This window comes from Astatotilapia calliptera, chromosome 10 (assembly GCF_964374335.1).
Source record: "Astatotilapia calliptera chromosome 10, fAstCal68.1, whole genome shotgun sequence".
Classification (NCBI taxonomy): Eukaryota; Metazoa; Chordata; class Actinopteri; order Cichliformes; family Cichlidae; genus Astatotilapia; species Astatotilapia calliptera.
Window position 1 is genome coordinate 21,209,655 of NC_137431.1, and position 17,495 is coordinate 21,227,149.

A 17,495-nucleotide genomic window follows, 5' to 3' on the forward strand; every position below is an offset into this window, starting at 1 on the left:
GGAGGAGGAGATGGTGTAGGGCTGTCAGGAAGGGCAGGAGGCGCTGTTGAGTGATAGCCCAACGAGTTTGTAGGATTCTGACCCTTCGATGTTCCGGTTGTGCGACTGAATAACTCATGTTTAGCAGCATTAAGGGAGAATGTATCAGGGACGAACAATGTTCAAAATTTTTCGTGCTTGTAAAATGAGACCGACGAGGATGGGATTCGAACCCACGCGTGCAGAGCACAATGGATTAGCAGTCCATCGCCTTAACCACTCGGCCACCTCGTCATGTGCTCTACCTTTTCGAAGACTTTGGTACATATACACACTTATCTGACTGCTATAGTCTCTGTTTCTTGTTAGCATTTCCTGAACCTTCCTGCTGTGGTTAACGGCGGTGTTCTTCAAACTTAATCTTGTTCAAATTCACAATGTGAAACGCGTTAAAAAGCTCGGCATAGCTGCTCAGTGATTGGCTAAAGTTTCCATCGGCCACGATATACAACCTCTGATTGGCTGAGGGCTGATTCTCTCGTTGAATGAATATAGGAAGTGTGCAGCGTGAGACTGCAATTTGACATTCGCTCAGCGCTATAACGGAATCAAGGTAACGAGTTTTTGAGTTGACTTTTACCTTTATTTATATTTATCTCACTTGTGTATCAGTTAGCAGACAGTCATACCGATTAATGACTTGCACATTTTGTGATTAATTATTTTGTTTACAGAAGTCGCCGAGTCTTTATTAAATGCAGCCGTCTTAGCATGCACTCAGGAAGCTAACGTTATTCAGTTAGCTGTAGCCTCTGTATTCATACTTAATTCAGACACGTACTATCGTTGTGTTGGTGATAGTAGATTGCTGATTTTAAAAGAGACACAATCAGGATTTATTTTCGTGTGTAGACTCTTCATATCAGTTACTGTAGTTTTTGGGGGGGAAAGTGAAACGGAAAATAAAACAGGCTCGAGTAATATTAACTGATTTTGAATCTGTGCCACGGTCCTGCAAGTCAAGGTTCACTGGACGATCAGCGCCTGTTGTCACAAAAGCTTCTCTCTTTACTGCTTCTCCGAAATATATTTATATGAAATATAACCACACTTCAATTCATGTAATTCCAGTTTCTTTGTACGCTTGTGCTTACAATGTCAATAAAGCTTATCTTATCTTAATTTACTTGCCACTGCACTATGCTCTATTTTAACCACTACAGCTCCCAATTGAAGTATATTAAAAAAAATATGTAAACAGGGCAATCTATTAAAGAATTAGTGTTAATTTCTAAGAATCATTAAAAACTTATTTGGGAACTAAAATCATTAGGTGAAGTCCTTTTGTGTTTTATTGCAAACTGAAAATCTGAGTATATTAGGGTACCAAGAGAGCAACTATAGTACTAGATAAGAATTCAGGAGTGGCAGACAAGAATGTGAGGGTGGTGAAGGACATGAGGTAAGTGAGGTGTGGTAGGGGTGACAGATGATTTTAAGGTGGGGGTAGAATTACATCAGAGATCTGAGCCCTTTCTTATTTGCAGCATTGATGGACAGGCTGACAGATGAGATCAGATGGGAGTCTCCAGCTTTGGGGGCTGCAGTGAGAATATAGAGCAGGTGGAAGTATGTTCTGGAGACAAGAGTAATGAAAGTCTTTGAAGCAAGACAAGAATACATGTGTGTGTGAATAAGAAGGAAGCACTTTTAACAGTGAAGATGCATGAAGTAGAGGCAGTAAAGATGTTAAAGGGACGAACTGTGCACAAGCGGGGTCAAGAAGCAAGTGCAGGCAGGGTTGAGCTTGGAGTGGTGGAGATGAGTGCCTGGAATAATTTGTGACAAAAGGATAGCAGCAAAACTGAAAGGGAAGATGTGCAAGAGTGAGACCTGGTATGTTTTTTTTTTTTTTTTTTTTAAGCCTGTCCGGTCTGGCAGCTTTTGCAATTACATTTATGATCTAAATATACTGTTGTGACAAACATGTTTGCTTGAGGAGCTCTGTAGACTCTCTATAGCAGGGTTGGGGAACTCCAGGCCTCAAGGGCCTGTGTCGTGCTGTGTTAGATAGGACCCTGGGTCAACACACCTGAGTCAAATGATTAGTTCATTACCAGGCCTCTGGAGAACTTCAAGGCATGTTGAGGAGGTAATTTAGCCATTTAAATCAGCTGTGTTGGATCAAGGCCTGGAGTTCCCCCACCCCGGCTCTATAGGCTGCTTGTTCATTTTTCTTCTTCCTTTATCTATTTATTAATTATTATTATTAATACTATTATTTTTCACAGCAGTTCCAAAATATATCAATGTCAGAGCTAACAGGTAGGGGAAAAGACGGAAAGAAAAAAGAGAGGGGGAGAAAATAAGAGAACTAAAGAGGTGACAGAGCACATGTAGAAAAGCACAGTGGGTTGCTCAAATGTGCACGCGTGTCATGATAATGTACTTGATAATGATGGCAAGAAACTGCAATAACGCAACCAACAAGCCAAAGAGAAGTTTTTGGGGGCCTGAAGACCCAAGGCTACAGATCTCAATGGCAACCATGTGCCCTCTGCATTGAAAGAGAAACGTTCGGTGTATGTGTTGGTGTGTGAGCGTATGATGTGTAAAAAGAGGAGTATGAGTGAAAATCAGATGGATATTAAAATGGAAGGGGACACACAGACATCAGTTTTACATAAAGACACACAGCCATCCCCTTTGTCTCCCCCCCTTTCCACACCTATCCACCACCCCACCCTCACCTCTCAGGATGGATAAGTTCAGAAATGAGCTAACAGTCACCAGTTAGGAGACAAAGTTAGAGAGACAAGGCTGAGATGTTTCGGACATGCGCAGAGGAGGGATAGTGGATATAATGGACAAAGGATGTTGAATATGGAGCTGCAAAGGGAGGAGAAAAAGAAGACAACAACAGAAGAAGTAAAAGGATTGGTGTGGTAGAGGAGGATGCTAGATATTAGGTGAGATGACCTGGTGACCCCTAAAGGGACCAACCAAAAGAGGAAGGACAAGAAGCTGGCAAACCCAACTCTTAAAAAGACTCTTAAAATAATTATACATAGAAGTCATTCTAGTATCTGTAGGACTGTTGCAAGTAAATATCAGTGTGTTTGTATCGTACACAAGCTGTTCTACACTGCATGTCCTGCCTGACAGAGACAGGTGTGCAAATACCCACGGTTTAAACAAAAAAAAAAAGAAGAAAGTTGTAGGTTCTAACTTGAAGCACCACTTATCTTGCTGTCCCACATTTCCTCCTAACATGTTCCCCACTTTCCTTTCCTGCTATTTTAATACAGCACGAGTGTAACGTTCAGACTCAAGATGGTGGACTCCCAGTACTACCTCCCAAATGACATTGGAATCTCCGCACTCGACTGCAGCGAGGCCTTTCGTTTGCTTTCACCTCAGGAGAAGATGTACGCCCACTACCTGTCACGCGCATCTTGGTATGTTACTAATGCAAAAATGTGAGAATGTCAACACTCTGAAATTACATGTTTCACCTTCTTGAAACAACAAAAGACTTCAGGTTATTTAAAATTTGCCGTCCTGCTGGTTTTAAAAATAACAAATGTAAATACATCTGTTTGAACGTTTGTCTTAGGTATGGCGGTCTGGTAGTACTGCTGCAGACGTCCCCCGAGTCTGCAAACATCTTTGTCTTGCTGCAGAGAATCTTCAGGAAGCAGACGCCTGCACAGCTGGAACAGGTCGCCACAGCAGCTGGGCTCAGCTCTGAGGAGTATCAGGTACACGGCCTCGCCGTCTCTCTGCCGTTTCATTTCTTTCTAAAACAAGCTTTCATCCACAAACGGCTGCAGCCATATAAAAATGTTTCTTCGATGTTTTCTCGTTTATGATATTCAGGCCTTTCTGGTGTATGCAGCAGGTCTGTATGCAAACATGGGCAACTACAAGTCTTTTGGAGACACAAAGTTCATCCCAAATCTGCCTAAGGTAAAACAGGCCTGTAGTAAGAGTTGTCAATCTAGTTTAGATACTTTTTAACCAGATTATAGGTTGAGGACAACTGTAAAAGCAGCTTCGTAGAGTGTAAACACGAAGCTAACGAAATGTAACTTTAGAAACCTGAAAGATATCAGTGGTGTTCAGAACAAGTGTGCCTGATATAGTGTAATCTGATGTGTTTATCTGTCTGCATCTGTGGCATGTACACTAGGACAAGCTGAAAGCGCTGGTTTGGGCCAGCCAGGCCTTTCAGGAGCAGCCGGCTGAGATGGAGGCTCTGTGGGACAGCTGCTCCTGTCTCCTCTACTCGCTGGAAAACAGACAGAAACAGCTGGGGCTGGGCGACAAGGTGGGATCTTTTAATCATTTAAAGCCAAGTGCAGGCTGGCTGGTTAACAATTTTGATTAAATAGCCAGTGGTTTTCATAGATGGGAGAAATGTGACAAATGGTTTTGGCCTCAGCTGCAAAAGTTTCGTTCTCTTTGGTTTTATTTTGACTTCTTCTTCTTTTCCCCCCCTTAATTCTGAGATTTTATTTGCTTTTTAGGAGAGCAGTAAATATGCTTGTTCCCTGTGAGAGGATGCATGGCTCATTGACTCAATTTGTTTTTGTTTGCTTCAGGGAATTACCACCTATTTCTCAGGAAACTGCTGCCTGGAGGATGCTGAGCTGGCTCAGAAGTTCCTCGACTCAAAAGTAAGCAAATTCACATCTAAAATAAATATTTTATTGTTTCTTTTATCTCTTTTAATCTCCTTCTTATGATAAATGTGTTTTTAATCTGCCTTTGAGTCTTACTCAGTTTATTCTTGTCGCTTGTTTCTAGAAACTGTCTGCCTACAACACGCGTCTGTTTAAGAAGGAAGACGGAGGGAAAGCCTGCTATGAGGTCCGCTTGGCTTCAGCTGTGCAAAAAGGTCAAACTGCAGTTAAAAAAGCCAAAACAAAATGGCATGCAAAAAGTATTTCAATATATATTAATGAAAATAAATAAATAATTGGTTCACAGACTGCGCAGTGGATGGGGAGTGCGAGTCCTGCTGTGGCAGCTTCAGCTTTGAAGACAAAGAGTTCACTGTGAAGAGGGGAGACTATAGCCGTGTCATGGAAAAAGTCTGCTATTATCTTGAAAAAGCACAGGTGAGACGGCTAAGAATGCAGTGGAGCTTACATGAATACCAGTTTTATCATTTAAATCTAAAACATAAAGTTGGGTTAGTAAAATATCAGTAATTGTCTTTACGAGAAGATTGAGTGAACCAAAAAATGTTTCTGTCAGAGTTCTAGTTACAAAATAAGTTTTGTTTCGTTCATCATCATCATCATCATCATTTATTTATATAGCACTTTAAAAACACACCTGGTAAACCAAAGTGTTGTACAATACAAATATAAATATAGTAATAAAATAGCAGAAACCAGACGTAGCAATAAAATTAATAAAAATGTCAGTTACCCACAGAGTTAAAAGCCAGGGAATAAAAATAGGTTTTTAATAAGGACTTAAAAACTGGCACTGATGTAGTTGTCTAATATGGAGAGGAAGATTATTCCAAAGCATCGGCGCTGCAACAGAGAACGCTCGGTCTCCTCTAAGTTTCAGCCGTGACTTTGGGACCGAAAGCAACAACTGCTCAGCTGACCGAAGGGAACGAATGGGGACATGGGGCTTCATTAGTCAGACAAATAAACAGGTGCCAGACCATTTAGAGATTTAAAAACCAATAAAAGGACTTTAAAACGGATCCTAAATTCAATTAGAAGCCACTGTAGAGAGGCCAAAATCGGAGTGATGTGGTCAAATTTCCTTCTGCCAGTTAAAGGTTGTACCGCAGCATTTTGCACTAGTTGCAAGTGTGACAAAGTGCCCTGCCCAACCCCTGTTAAAAGAGAATTTGTTTGTGAATGTCTTGCAGGCCTATGCTGCCAATGAGAACCAGAGGAAGATGCTTGAAGAGTACACACGCAGCTTCACCTTAGGCTCCATTGACGCACATAAAGAGGGTTCGCGCTACTGGATTAAAGACAAGGGGCCAATTGTGGAGAGGTGAGTCCACTAATCAGCAGCACAGTACGTTTATGAGATCCCGATGAATTTTAGAGAGGGACTATTTTAGCACCGTTTAAATTCTGCTGCTCAGTGAAATTGATTTATTATATTTCCTGCCTATTTACTTCCCCTTAAAACTCATTCTGACCTTTGCACTGTGAATGAATACCGCTCTTCACTCTACTCCTTATTATCCCTTCATTTCCTCCCCGGTCTTGCTTCCTCTCAGTTATATAGGTTTCATCGAGAGCTACAGAGACCCATTTGGCTCCAGAGGAGAGTTTGAAGGTAAGTGCCAAGCTGATGAAGAAGAGCGATACTGTCATGACTATTGTTGTGCAAGCTGTGATCTTATGGGTCTCTTCGGGTTTTATTTCCTGCTGGTTGGCTGAGCTTACTTAAGTAGATGGACTTAGCATCTCCCCTGGATACATTTCTGTGTTTTGCCCCATTAGTAATTGCAGCCTGTGGTCTTTAAATGAACACGCATTGTAAAGGACGTTGTTTAGTACTACTGTTGAAATGCTGGATCTAATTTGGGCAACATATGTCCAAGTGTCCATGAATCCTTATCAGTGTGAGACTGATAAGGATTTTTTTTTCTCTCCCAACCTACTCTTGGCTCTGTGTGATGTCAGTGAGAGTGGCGATCCCTTATATGGTTATTTCAGGCACATGCCGATCAGCAAAAATTTGTGTTAAAGGGAGGGGGAAGGGAGCTAAAAAAGCTTGTTTGAAACGGTGGAAAATCTGAGTGTGTGCACCAAGGGACGGATGAATAACAATTTAAGCTGTGAGTCATGCAAAACTACTCCAGTAGAGTCGAAAAATAAAAATACAGACCTGGAAATGAGCATTAAAAAATTACGTGGTGGATTTGATTTCCTAAGTTTATTGCGTCATGCTGTTTTAGGTTTTGTGGCCGTTGTGAACAAGGCGATGAGTGAGCGTTTCGCCAAACTGGTGAGTTCAGCAGAAGTCTTGCTTCCTGAGTTGCCTTGGCCGCAGGAGTTTGAGAAGGATACGTTCCTTAAACCGGACTTCACCTCACTGGACGTTCTCACCTTCGCTGGGAGTGGAATACCAGCTGGCATCAACATCCCCAACTGTACGTGCGCAGAAATCTCTGACACTGTCAAACAGCTGAGTCCAGCTTGATTACAGCATTGAGCTTGTTTGTTTGTTTGTTTTTGTTTGTTTGTTTGTATATAGACGATGACATCAGACAGACAGAGGGCTTTAAAAACGTGTCGCTTGGTAACGTGCTGGCTGTAGCCTATGCAACGCAAAAGGAAAAACTGACCTTCCTGGGGGAGGGTGACAAGGTATTTTACACATTTTTCTGATTCTCTTAAACACCATCTCTGTTTTCCATTCACACACCTGTGTAATAATACATTCTCCTGATCCTTCTGTTTTCTCCAGGATTTGTTTATCAAATGGAAGGGCCCGTCGTTCGAAGTGCAGGTTGGACTTCACGAGCTTCTGGGTCACGGGAGCGGAAAGCTGTTTGTCCAGGTCTGTTTACTTCCTGTGGTGTGTTAAGAGCAGCAGATATAGCCCGTTCCTCTTTGTAAAATGTTTCATTTAATGATTTTTTTTTTTTCTGGACAATTTAAAAAAATCAGTGAATAAATCTAGTTTGTGTGTCCTCAATCTCCATCCATAGGATGACATGGGCAAGTTTAACTTTGACCAAAGTAAGGTGATCAACCCAGAGACCGGTGAACCGGTGAGTTTGTTTTTGTGTGCACCTTTCTGTTTGGTTTTAAAATCTAATGGCCATTTTCATGCTTTAGTTTTCAGTTGCTGAATAAAAGAGAGACTTAATGTGTGAACATGCGTTTCAGGTGTCCAGCTGGTATCGGGGCAGCGAGACCTGGGACAGTAAGTTCTCCACGATTGCTTCTTCTTATGAAGAATGCCGCGCTGAGTGTGTCGGACTCTATTTGTGCCTCAACAAACAAGTGCTCAGGTATGTCCTGCACACTGTATCTTGTAATAAATATGTATTATATATGTTAAACTAACTTACACATCCCACCTTAACCAAAAAGTTTTCTTATTGGCATCTACAGGTAACAATCACTCCCAGCAGTGAAATTCTTAGGCTCAGCATCTCCTCAATATTTCATGTAGAGAAGCAAATATTGCACATAAAGTAAAAATAAAAAGGAGATCAAATAAACTGTATAAATAAGAAAATAAAAGTCACATTTGGATTCAAAAGTCTCCCTCAAATTTCCATAAACTGACAGATTTTTGCAGCTGGAAAAATATTTGTGGGAATCCAAGAATCTTTTGGGAACAAAAACAAAGGCTTTCAATCTATTTAAATATGTAATGAATATTAAAAAAAACAAACTCCAGAGCCAAGTGAAATAGTGCCCATTTTATTTGGATGTTTGGAAACTTTAAGCAGCTCTTCAGTCCACTTTTACAGTTATTTTTCAGTCTTACTCCAGTTTTTGGACATGGATGGTTTTTTTGTTAAATATATAAAAGTGGGTTGGAGGTAGTGGTCATTATGTATGTCCAAGAGTGTGGCTGATTCTCTGTGGGGTCGGTGCGTTTACATCCATGTGTTTCTCTGCCAGTATTTTTGGCCATGAGGGTCAGGATGCAGATGATGTGGTGTACATAAACTGGCTCAGCATGGTGAGAGCGGGACTGCTGGGCCTGGAGTTCTACACACCTGAGAGCAAGCGCTGGAGACAGGTAATGTGTCTGCTCACTGAGCAGTTTTCCTCTTACTAGTGGCCTCTTTTCACTTCTTCTTCAAAGTTGCAAAGTATTAGCTGAACAGTTTCTACAATCAAGCATACAGAACGTTGACTATGTGTTTCTTACAGCCTCAGCTCGATACGTCTGTGTCATTTTTATAAATAAGTTGATGGTAAATTTCAGTTTGTTTGTTAGACAGTACGTCAACTATATGTGGCGTTATGTGTTTGTGTCAGGCTCACATGCAGGCTCGATTCGTCATCCTACGCGTGCTGCTGGAGGCTGGAGAGGGCCTGGTGGGCCTGGAGGAAGTAACGGGAGAAGATGGCAAGCCCGATGCACAAATTACACTGGACCGAAGCAAGATCCCCACCGTGGGCAAGAACGCCATCCATAGGTTCCTTTGTAAACTGCAGGTAATCAATACTTCTCCAATCAATGGATGCAAAATAGAATAATTCACTAGAATCGATTTGACAGCTACATGCACCACTAAATTAAGCAGCAACAATTTTGATTAGCAGTTGAGTGTTTTATGTTTAAAAAAATATATATTAAAACTTAATTGGGTGCACCATGGCAAATGTGAATTTGTGTATTATTTACTTTTGCAGTAACTTATAGTTAGGATTTTAGTTTGAGGGTTGAACAAAACAATGAAATGAGTCAAGCTTTTGTAACCTGTTTTGCAACTAGATTGATCCAAACTTTCCACCTAAGTTTACTCTAAGCCATCATCTAAGCTTTATTGTCGTCTTTCTGTTGATTTCATTCAGTATGCTGTTAAGCTGAATCCACAGTTTGTAAACTGATTTGTAGGTCTTTAAGTCGACGGCAGACGTGGAAGGAGGCAGGGCTTTCTATGACAAGTACTCCACTGTAAGCGACACTGGCGCTCACAACTTTTTGCGCCTGCGCGAGACGGTGCTGCTGAGGAAGGAGGCTCGCAAGATGTTTGTTCAAGCCAACACAAGAATCAGCGGTATGGAAATGACTCTGTTTTAACAGGGTGCTGTCTGATTTATTTATTTATGTTTGATAACCGGTCTAGCTGTTTTCACTTCTATAAAACTATTCATAAGCATGTGATGATTAGGGTTGGGATCGGGGGAAACGAAATGACAATTTGCATGGTAAGGTGTCAATTTTAAAACACTATTGGAATACTGCAAACAAGAGGGCTCAGAATGTGATTCTTTTGGACATTCTGTTACCAATTGCAACTGATCGCAAGGCAATTGCACAGGTTGGCTGATAGAAGGCAAGTGTTCTGCAAACATTCGCAGTCTGACTTGGACTGATTTATCAGACACAGGTTGAATACATTTGGCAGCTTATCTCCCCTTTCAATTACAGACTGATAGATGGTCTTATGGTGACAGAGTCAATCTCATTTTGCAGCAAAAAACTTGTGATATAAACTTATCTGGTTGGATAAAACATATTGACTTGATTGAGTTCAATGTCTACATTATTTTCAGTTGAAAAAAGGAGAAATCATAATGTATGTGATTTTACAGATCCTAAAATGTTAAATCTGATTAATATAGTGTTGTGAGGTAATGAATGGAAAGGATGATTACGCTTCTCTATATCCAAGTTTTATTTGGAAGCTTCCAAAAATACCTTTTTGGAGTTTGCTTAAAGACTACGTGTCAAATCTGTAATGGCACTGCTTCATCCTCGCATAGAAATATTAACAATTGTACAAATATACCTCTCTGACCTGTCTTATGGTCGGAGGGTAAGATGGCGGCGCCATTGCGTGCAATAGGTCGGCAGCCTTATGAAATGTCCCCTTGTGGGACTAATAAAGGTATATCAAATCAAATGGCATTAAAAATATATTAACTGTTCAACTTGTTGTGACAGAAAACAGTTATACAAGCATACAAACAAGTGAATTAGCTCTGTTCTGCCAGAGTTAATCATTCAGTCTGTGTGTGTTTGATTTCCAGGGGATAGTGTTGAGCTGGTGGAATACGAAGGCAGCGCAGCAGGTTTGATTCGTTCCTTTACCGAGCGCTTCCAAGACGATGCAGAGCAGCTGGAGTCCGGCCTGCTGGAGCTGAGCAAACAAGACGCTCCCTGCTGGTGTTGATATGTGGAGGGAGGGAGAATCTGCTTTGCAATTTCCAAAAAGTACCAACAGAAATCTGATTTTTCTTCTTTTTTTCTTTCTTTGCAACTGTATGCAATAGCAGAATGATTCTTTCTTACATCCAATAAAGCCATAGAACCAGAGCAGCCACAACTTTTCAAGCACCAACTGATTCTTAAGCACTCTGGTTCCGTGTCACGTCTGTTTCTGATGACAATTGTCAGACACGGTGTGAGTGAGATGATTATTAATAGCTCATCACTCTTGCAGATGTCTTTGGCAAACACTTTTCTAATGAAGTAAGAACTAAACCAATGTAACCCTGACACTTAAAAACAGTTAAAGCATTGAAAAGATGCTTTTACAAATCTTTATGGTAACTCAAAGTGATTGAAGTGAATACTTTTTTACAGTCAACTCATGGCTACAGATTTTACAGTCTTCACAGCTGGTCCTTTTTAGTTTTATGCCCATTTCGGTGTTAATGACTTGAGAGGTTTAGGACTGTTAACTAGCTCCAGTGACAACTTAATGTTGACTGTAAGGCAAAGTAATACTTCATGGGGTTTTTTTTTTTTGCCCAGTTTGGTATTAAGGCATATTGGATTAGTGTTATTCCTCTTTCTGGTGAGTTGGACTAGTAAGTATTTTTGATGTTGAATCTGAACAAATAAAAAAAACAATTTGATAAGATCTGGGTGGTATTTTTTCTTTCCTTCCAGAATCATAGCAGGTTTCATTTTCATAAACTCACTTTTACTACACGTTAACAATAAAGAGTCACCCTGAAGAAACTACTGGCATTCTGAAGTAATCCCAGGGATTAGTAATTAAAAGGCAGTTTAAGCTGTTTGCTCGTTAGATGCTTTTGTACCATCGCCCTGTTTGTCGGATGTATCAGGAGTAGGGGTGGGTTTTAATAATCAATTCATTGATTAAAATCAATTCTGGCTTGGATAACGTGATATCATTCATTAAAATCCTGAATCGATTTTTTTATATAAATGTATTTTGCCCAAAATTCCAGAATCTCAGGTGAAACCTCACAAAATTTCAACCACCACCAAACATCTAAAACAGTAAATGAGAGCAGGTACACGGCTTCTGTACAAAGACGTAAACACAAAGCGCGGACCCGCCGACGGATCAGAATCGGTGAGATGTCGCCTTTCTCACCGACGGCACGGACACGGTCGAGGCTGAAAGCCGACAGCTCGCTGCTTCTGATGTTTCGGCGGGTCCGCGCTTTGTGTTTACGCCCTTTTTGCGCTGATTCTAAAGCTGTTAGTTTGATCTCTCTCCAAACAATATTGACCGAACCAGCAGCAAAAGAAGATCCAAACTACGCTTTATATAAACATCGTCATGAATTCCCTCTGACTTTTGCTGTTTTGCTTCCACCACGATAAAAATCACACTTCATGCACAGCTCTCTCTCTCTCTCTTTCTCAGTGTACTTCAAGAACAGTTTCCCGTCTATCCCCGAAATCTGTTTTCTGCATTATTCGCTTGCTTGTTGCGCACAAGTCTACCGTTGTTTACAGCGCTGTCGGCCGATGTTTTTTTTTTTTTTTTTCCCCTTTTACTTACTTCCGAAAAGAGAACCTAATTTCTGCCGTTCAATAGGCTTCTGAACAAATTTAAACTTTTTAAAATTATACAAAATGCAAAACGCCGTGTCTCTAATAAAACCGCTGTAACTTTAGAGGTAATGTTCATATGTTGATTAATGGTTTTTTCGTTTTTGATGTACTGTGGAATATTTTTATAAAATCCTAGGCCAGGAAAATCACCTTCATGTTTTTCTGTGTTTTATCTTCAGCTACTTTGACACAAAGGCCTCTGCTGTGACGCTCACACCTTTTGATAAAGTCTGGAAAGTGTCAGCTTCCCTTTTAATAGATACAAAAATATGTCAATGTACTGATCTGAATTATAATATTTCTGACTGTCTGAGGCAAAATTTCCCAGATTCAAATTGAATTGAATTGAATCGAATCGTGGATCGAATCGATTCTAAACATCAGTGACGATACCCAGCCCTAATCAGGAGTTTCTGCTGTTTCTTCAGTACTGCAGCTCTCCCTATCGTTTACAGAAGCAGCATTCGTTTGTAACACCAAGTCAACCTTTTCCATCTTTGTGCTGATCTTTGTATTCTCCATCCTTGTTTTCGATCACTTGTGCTTCCTCCTTCTCTTCAGCTTCACTGTCTGATCTCAACTGATCCGGTGTTGAAGGAGTGGAGTATGTATCGCTGGCCAGCTCTATCAACGGAGAGAAGGGTTGGGAGATGAAGGGAGAGAGAGAGTAGGGGACCTTAGGAGAAAGAGATGGGGACTGATAAGGCGAATGGGAGGGAGAAAGGCTGGGTGAGTCATTAGGGGAGAGAGAAATGTGCATCTTGGGAGATACAGATGGGGACTGATAAGGGGAAAGAGAGGGAGAAGCACTGGGAGAGTCACGAGGAGAGAGGGATTGAAAAATTTTGGGGAAAAGAGGAGGTGGCTTAGACGACAGTGAGGCACAATTGGGGAAACTGATTATTGGACAGGGTTTCATGTAGTCTGAGTCAGCTGGGAGATGCTCCTTTATTGCTGGTGGCTGGGCAGTAGCCTCCTCTTCTTTCACTCCCTCTTTACTTTGGCGTGCTTCCATCTGCTGCTCCTGCATCCCTGGCTGGATCTGAGGAATTGCTGATGAAGGCTGCGGTTGACCACCGCTGGGATCGTTTTGCGTCACCGGCTGGGTATGGCCGTCTTGAGCAGTTTGGCCTTTTCTCAGCTCGAGTGTTTCCTGTCCGCTCTTCTGGGCTTTACACCTCCCCTTGGTTTTTGGCATTAAAGGTGGCGGAGGTGGTGGAGCAAGCGGGGGCGACAGCATGGTCGATGTCTCTGTTGAAACCCGGACTTTGAGGCTGTGCTTGAACATGCGCCGTCTGGATAAAGTGCTCTGAGACTGCAGGAAAAGAGGGTTGATGAAACAGAGAGCGCCCAGCCCAGAGCCACAGTCCAGCTCTAAGGGACTACGCGTGGTGATCGGGCAAAACTCGTGGAACAAGGTGGAATTTAGAGACGATTTCTGGGCGGCAGCATCTGAGTCAGGTGCAGATTTATGCTGGTTGTCTGAGTCTGGCTGTGGAGCTGAGTCAGACGGAGCTGGAGAGCTTGACTGCAGTGCAGACTTAGGCAGGGCGGAGGTTGCAACATCTCGTTTCTTCTCCTTAGCTTTTCGGGGCTTAGGTGTCTCCCGTGGCCCACGGACATTTAGGTGGGAATTCCAAAACTCTACACAACAAAAAAATGTTTTGGTTATTTTAATAAGTTCATCATAACCAAATTTTACTGTGATTCTAATGCGAACAGTGATTTATTGAGTAAAGTTTACATTTTATAAGCTGCATAAATTCAACATCATTGTGACAGTAATTTACTATTGATTTATTTATTTTTTATTAAATTCACATTTTATACATAAAAGAATTAAGTAAGCAGAGGACAGAAAAGATGCACCTACACACAAACTTCCCCCAGTGGCTGCTTGCTAACCTGCGGCTGAGACATAATTAATGATGTGCTTAAATAAATCCTGGAAGATCAAAGTATTTGAAGTTGAGCATGCTTACAAAATCTTCTATTGGGGGAAAAAAATGAAATGACCAACCTATTCCCATGTGTGAGATAGACTCGAGCTCTTTGTGCGATGATGCCCTCGCTATTGCGTCAGGAAGCTCCAGAGGGAATGGTAGCACATCTCTGAAAAGAAACATGCGCCGCAGAGATTAAAAAGATCTGCATTAGTTCTTGCACATAAACAGATATTGGAATGGATTCACGTGGAAAAAGAGGAAGAAGTGATGACAACGTAATAGGACTTGAGCAAGGTTAAAGAATCAAAATTATACCAAAGAACCACTAAGGAAACTGAGAATGAGGAAGGCAACATTTTACCTGCTAACACAGTAAAAGGAAATTAGTCTTGGAAGGTCTGGAAAGCTGATGGCTGAAGTCTCCAGAGACAGAGCTGCGGATGAAGAAAATTCAAATGTCAGGGATGTTTAGTGCGAGGGAACGCTGGCTGGTATTAATAATACAGCTTATCTGAGGAATTATTGAGTAGAATATTGGGTCTTTGGCCTGGAGTTTTACTTTAAAAGAAGACAATGAAAGGCATCTTTGCTTTTATCTGAATTCTAGTATTTATGTGTAAGTACTGTGTAATAGTACAGAAATGATAGTGTGTAGTTGTAGATTTAAAGCTGTCTGATATTTAATTACAGCATCTTCAGAATGAAAAGATTTTAAAGCTAGGTTAAATAAGACTCATAGAATTGCTGACAACACTGCACTCATCATGGTCTGTGTGCCTGTATTTTTTAATTTTTATTTGTTGCAATAAATAATAAAGTAAAAACAAGCAAATGGTGTATATAATACCTAGCCAAAAGAATATAATTAAAGAAAATGCAGATTTACATTTATATCCAGCACACGAGTACGGTGTTGTTGCTTCTCCTTGTTAAATGAGAAATTAACTGTGATTAACCACTTTTTTTTTTTTTTGCTCAATGTTACAAGCCACTCCCAGGCATGATTACTGCCCAACCTGCTGGATCAGGAAATAAATTAAATCGAACCTGTCTGACAAAGTGATGTGGGCTGAAAGATCTCAAAAAGCAACAGATCATGCCATGATATAAAGACACTCAAGAAAAGCTGAGAAACAAAGTCACTGACTTGTATCAGCGACTTTGTTTGGTGCTTTGAGACTCCACCAAACCACAGTGAGAGCCATTATCCACATATGGAGTAAACAGTGGTGAACCTTCCCAGGAGTGGCCAGCTGACTAAAATTACTCCAAGAGCACATCGACGACTCATCCAAGAGGTCACAAAAGAACAACATCTACAGACCTGCAGGCGTCACTTGCCTCAGTGTTCATGATTCATCAATAAGAAAGTGACTGGGCAAAAATGTCATACGATGGCAGACCATTCAAACTTGAAAACTCTAATATGGCTGAATCCAAACACTTCCTTCCCATCTTTGATGCCTTAATTAATGAAATTATCTAATCAAAAACTGCATTTTGTATTTACTTTGTCTAATATTAACATTTGCTCGATGATCTAACATAAGTATGGCACATATGCAACAAGAATAAAAGAAATAAGGAAGAAGCTAAATAACTTTTTCACAGCACTCTATTAAACGTTAAGATGCTTTCCTAAAATGTGAGTGGACTCTTCCAAAGACTACCAAGTGTTGAGGTAATGCTCTTACTGCCTTGCTCCTCTCTGATACCAAACTGCTGAACAAACGATGGCACGCTGTCATCTGTCAAACGCACACAGAGCACGTTTCTTTGGGACGTGCGAGACTTTCGCACCAGGAACGTCTGCAAGACAACACAAGTGATTACTGAACGCAACTGGGAGTGCATAAGAAAAGGTAGGAGAGGAAATGTGGATGTGTGTTATGTCTGTGTCTCAGACCCCGGGAGGTTCCCTCTGCAGTATGTGCAGTGCTGTGGCTGGGTTGATTGATAGCTGAAGCCAGACGGGCACTGTAAGCAGGAGACGATCCAGTACACTGATGTTTTTCAGGGAACCCTGACCCCTCAGCTTGTGCTCCGATACTTGGGTGGGCTCTGGGAAATCGTACAGGGGTTCTTCTTGCTGTGCCATCTAAACACATATGCATACAACAACATAGTTAATGTGCTCCAAATCTCCATGCAGTCTCATAATGCTACACGTGGTTATGGCATCCTTCTGGATCCCAGTAATGACAGAAAGACGGGTGAGACTGCTGCACACAAACAGACACACACTTGTACCATAAATCTGACTGGATTGGACCGGCAAGTCCAGACTTGGTAAAGCACAGCAGCTCAGACAGAGCTTAAATAAAATAGCAACCTATGGTGAAGATCTTTAAATTACAGACACACCGACAGCAAACACAAACGTCACAACAGTCATTAGATGTTAAGTAAAAAAGGAGCAAATGTCAAACTGACACACTTATCTTTCTTAATACGAACGCATCAATGGGCTGAATCTGACCGCAGCCTATACATGTCAACTTGTCTGGACCCGCACGAAGTACATTCCTCTAAAACTTGCACATTTCCTCCGCAAACTGCGCTGCACGCAGGCTTCTAGCGCTACAGTCATGTAATTGTGTGTCACAGCACGCTCATCTTATTTTTAAACAACCAACTCAAACTGTTTTACTACCTCTCTGCTCCGATTCTTCTCCTTCCTTTTTCACCTCCGGATCCACTTTATGATGGCATGCTTCGTGTTCTTCCACCAGCTTTTTTTTTTTTTTTTTACTACGATAGGAAGTTTACTTCTCTTTCACTCTGGCCTGTCATGACGCGTGCTCTCCGATCTGAAGATGCCTTCTTTTGCTCCTCCTCCTAACCCACCTGATCTCACCTGGAGTCAAGTCAAGTCATCATGACGTCAGACTCACGTGTTCTAGATCCACATAAGACTTGAGTTATGTCTTATTTTTGTATTACTTTTTAGTACAGATAATAGTAACAAGTCGTTTTAGAAGAGCAGTTAAACAGGGGTTAATTGGTTTAAAGTCCTGTAGTTACAGAACCCATAGCCTCCGTTCATCCATTTTGTTAGTGCTACAGTCT

The 17,495-nt window shown here is 41.3% G+C and overlaps 2 protein-coding genes across 3 annotated transcripts; one reads left to right on the plus strand and one right to left on the minus strand.

The window, feature by feature from the left end:
• Positions 1-137: 137 nt before the first annotated feature.
• Positions 138-10,980, plus strand: dpp3 (dipeptidyl-peptidase 3). Of its 2 annotated transcripts, none has more exons than XM_080307210.1 (19): positions 138-300; positions 3,288-3,437; positions 3,596-3,740; positions 3,859-3,948; positions 4,172-4,309; positions 4,584-4,658; positions 4,789-4,879; positions 4,972-5,102; positions 5,879-6,009; positions 6,242-6,300; positions 6,926-7,120; positions 7,225-7,337; positions 7,438-7,530; positions 7,682-7,744; positions 7,863-7,987; positions 8,610-8,730; positions 8,973-9,152; positions 9,556-9,718; positions 10,695-10,980. In XM_080307210.1, exons 1-19 carry the CDS (start codon positions 140-142, stop codon positions 10,835-10,837), a joined length of 2,367 nt encoding a protein of 788 aa, XP_080163336.1. In that variant the 5' UTR covers positions 138-139; the 3' UTR covers positions 10,838-10,980. The 2 variants fall into 2 exon arrangements, with proteins under 2 accessions (XP_080163336.1, XP_026038302.2); XM_026182517.2 differs by lacking the exon at positions 138-300 and adding an exon at positions 452-592.
• A 1,724-nt stretch (positions 10,981-12,704) lies between these two features.
• On the minus strand, positions 12,705-17,238 carry LOC113030496 (uncharacterized). Its single transcript, XM_026182003.2, has 6 exons — positions 17,080-17,238; positions 16,333-16,524; positions 16,121-16,235; positions 14,788-14,860; positions 14,501-14,592; positions 12,705-14,124 (listed from the first exon to the last, which is right to left on the minus strand). Exons 2-6 carry the CDS (start codon positions 16,522-16,524, stop codon positions 12,962-12,964), a joined length of 1,635 nt encoding a protein of 544 aa, XP_026037788.1. The 5' UTR covers positions 17,080-17,238; the 3' UTR covers positions 12,705-12,961.
• Positions 17,239-17,495: the final 257 nt, after the last annotated feature.

Coding starts and splice junctions, on each gene's coding strand:
- dpp3 (XM_080307210.1), top strand. CDS start 140: ATGTATCAGGGACGAACAATGTTCAAAATTTTTCGTGCTTGTAAAATG. Junction 7,121..7,224: donor TGGCATCAACATCCCCAACT/GTACGTGCGCAG, acceptor GTTTGTATATAG/ACGATGACATCAGACAGACA. Junction 7,745..7,862: donor ACCCAGAGACCGGTGAACCG/GTGAGTTTGTTT, acceptor CATGCGTTTCAG/GTGTCCAGCTGGTATCGGGG.
- LOC113030496 (XM_026182003.2), bottom strand. CDS start 16,524: ATGGCACAGCAAGAAGAACCCCTGTACGATTTCCCAGAGCCCACCCAA. Junction 14,861..16,120: donor TATCAGAGAGGAGCAAGGCA/GTAAGAGCATTA, acceptor CTTCATCCGCAG/CTCTGTCTCTGGAGACTTCA. Junction 14,593..14,787: donor TCCTTTTACTGTGTTAGCAG/GTAAAATGTTGC, acceptor GTTTCTTTTCAG/AGATGTGCTACCATTCCCTC.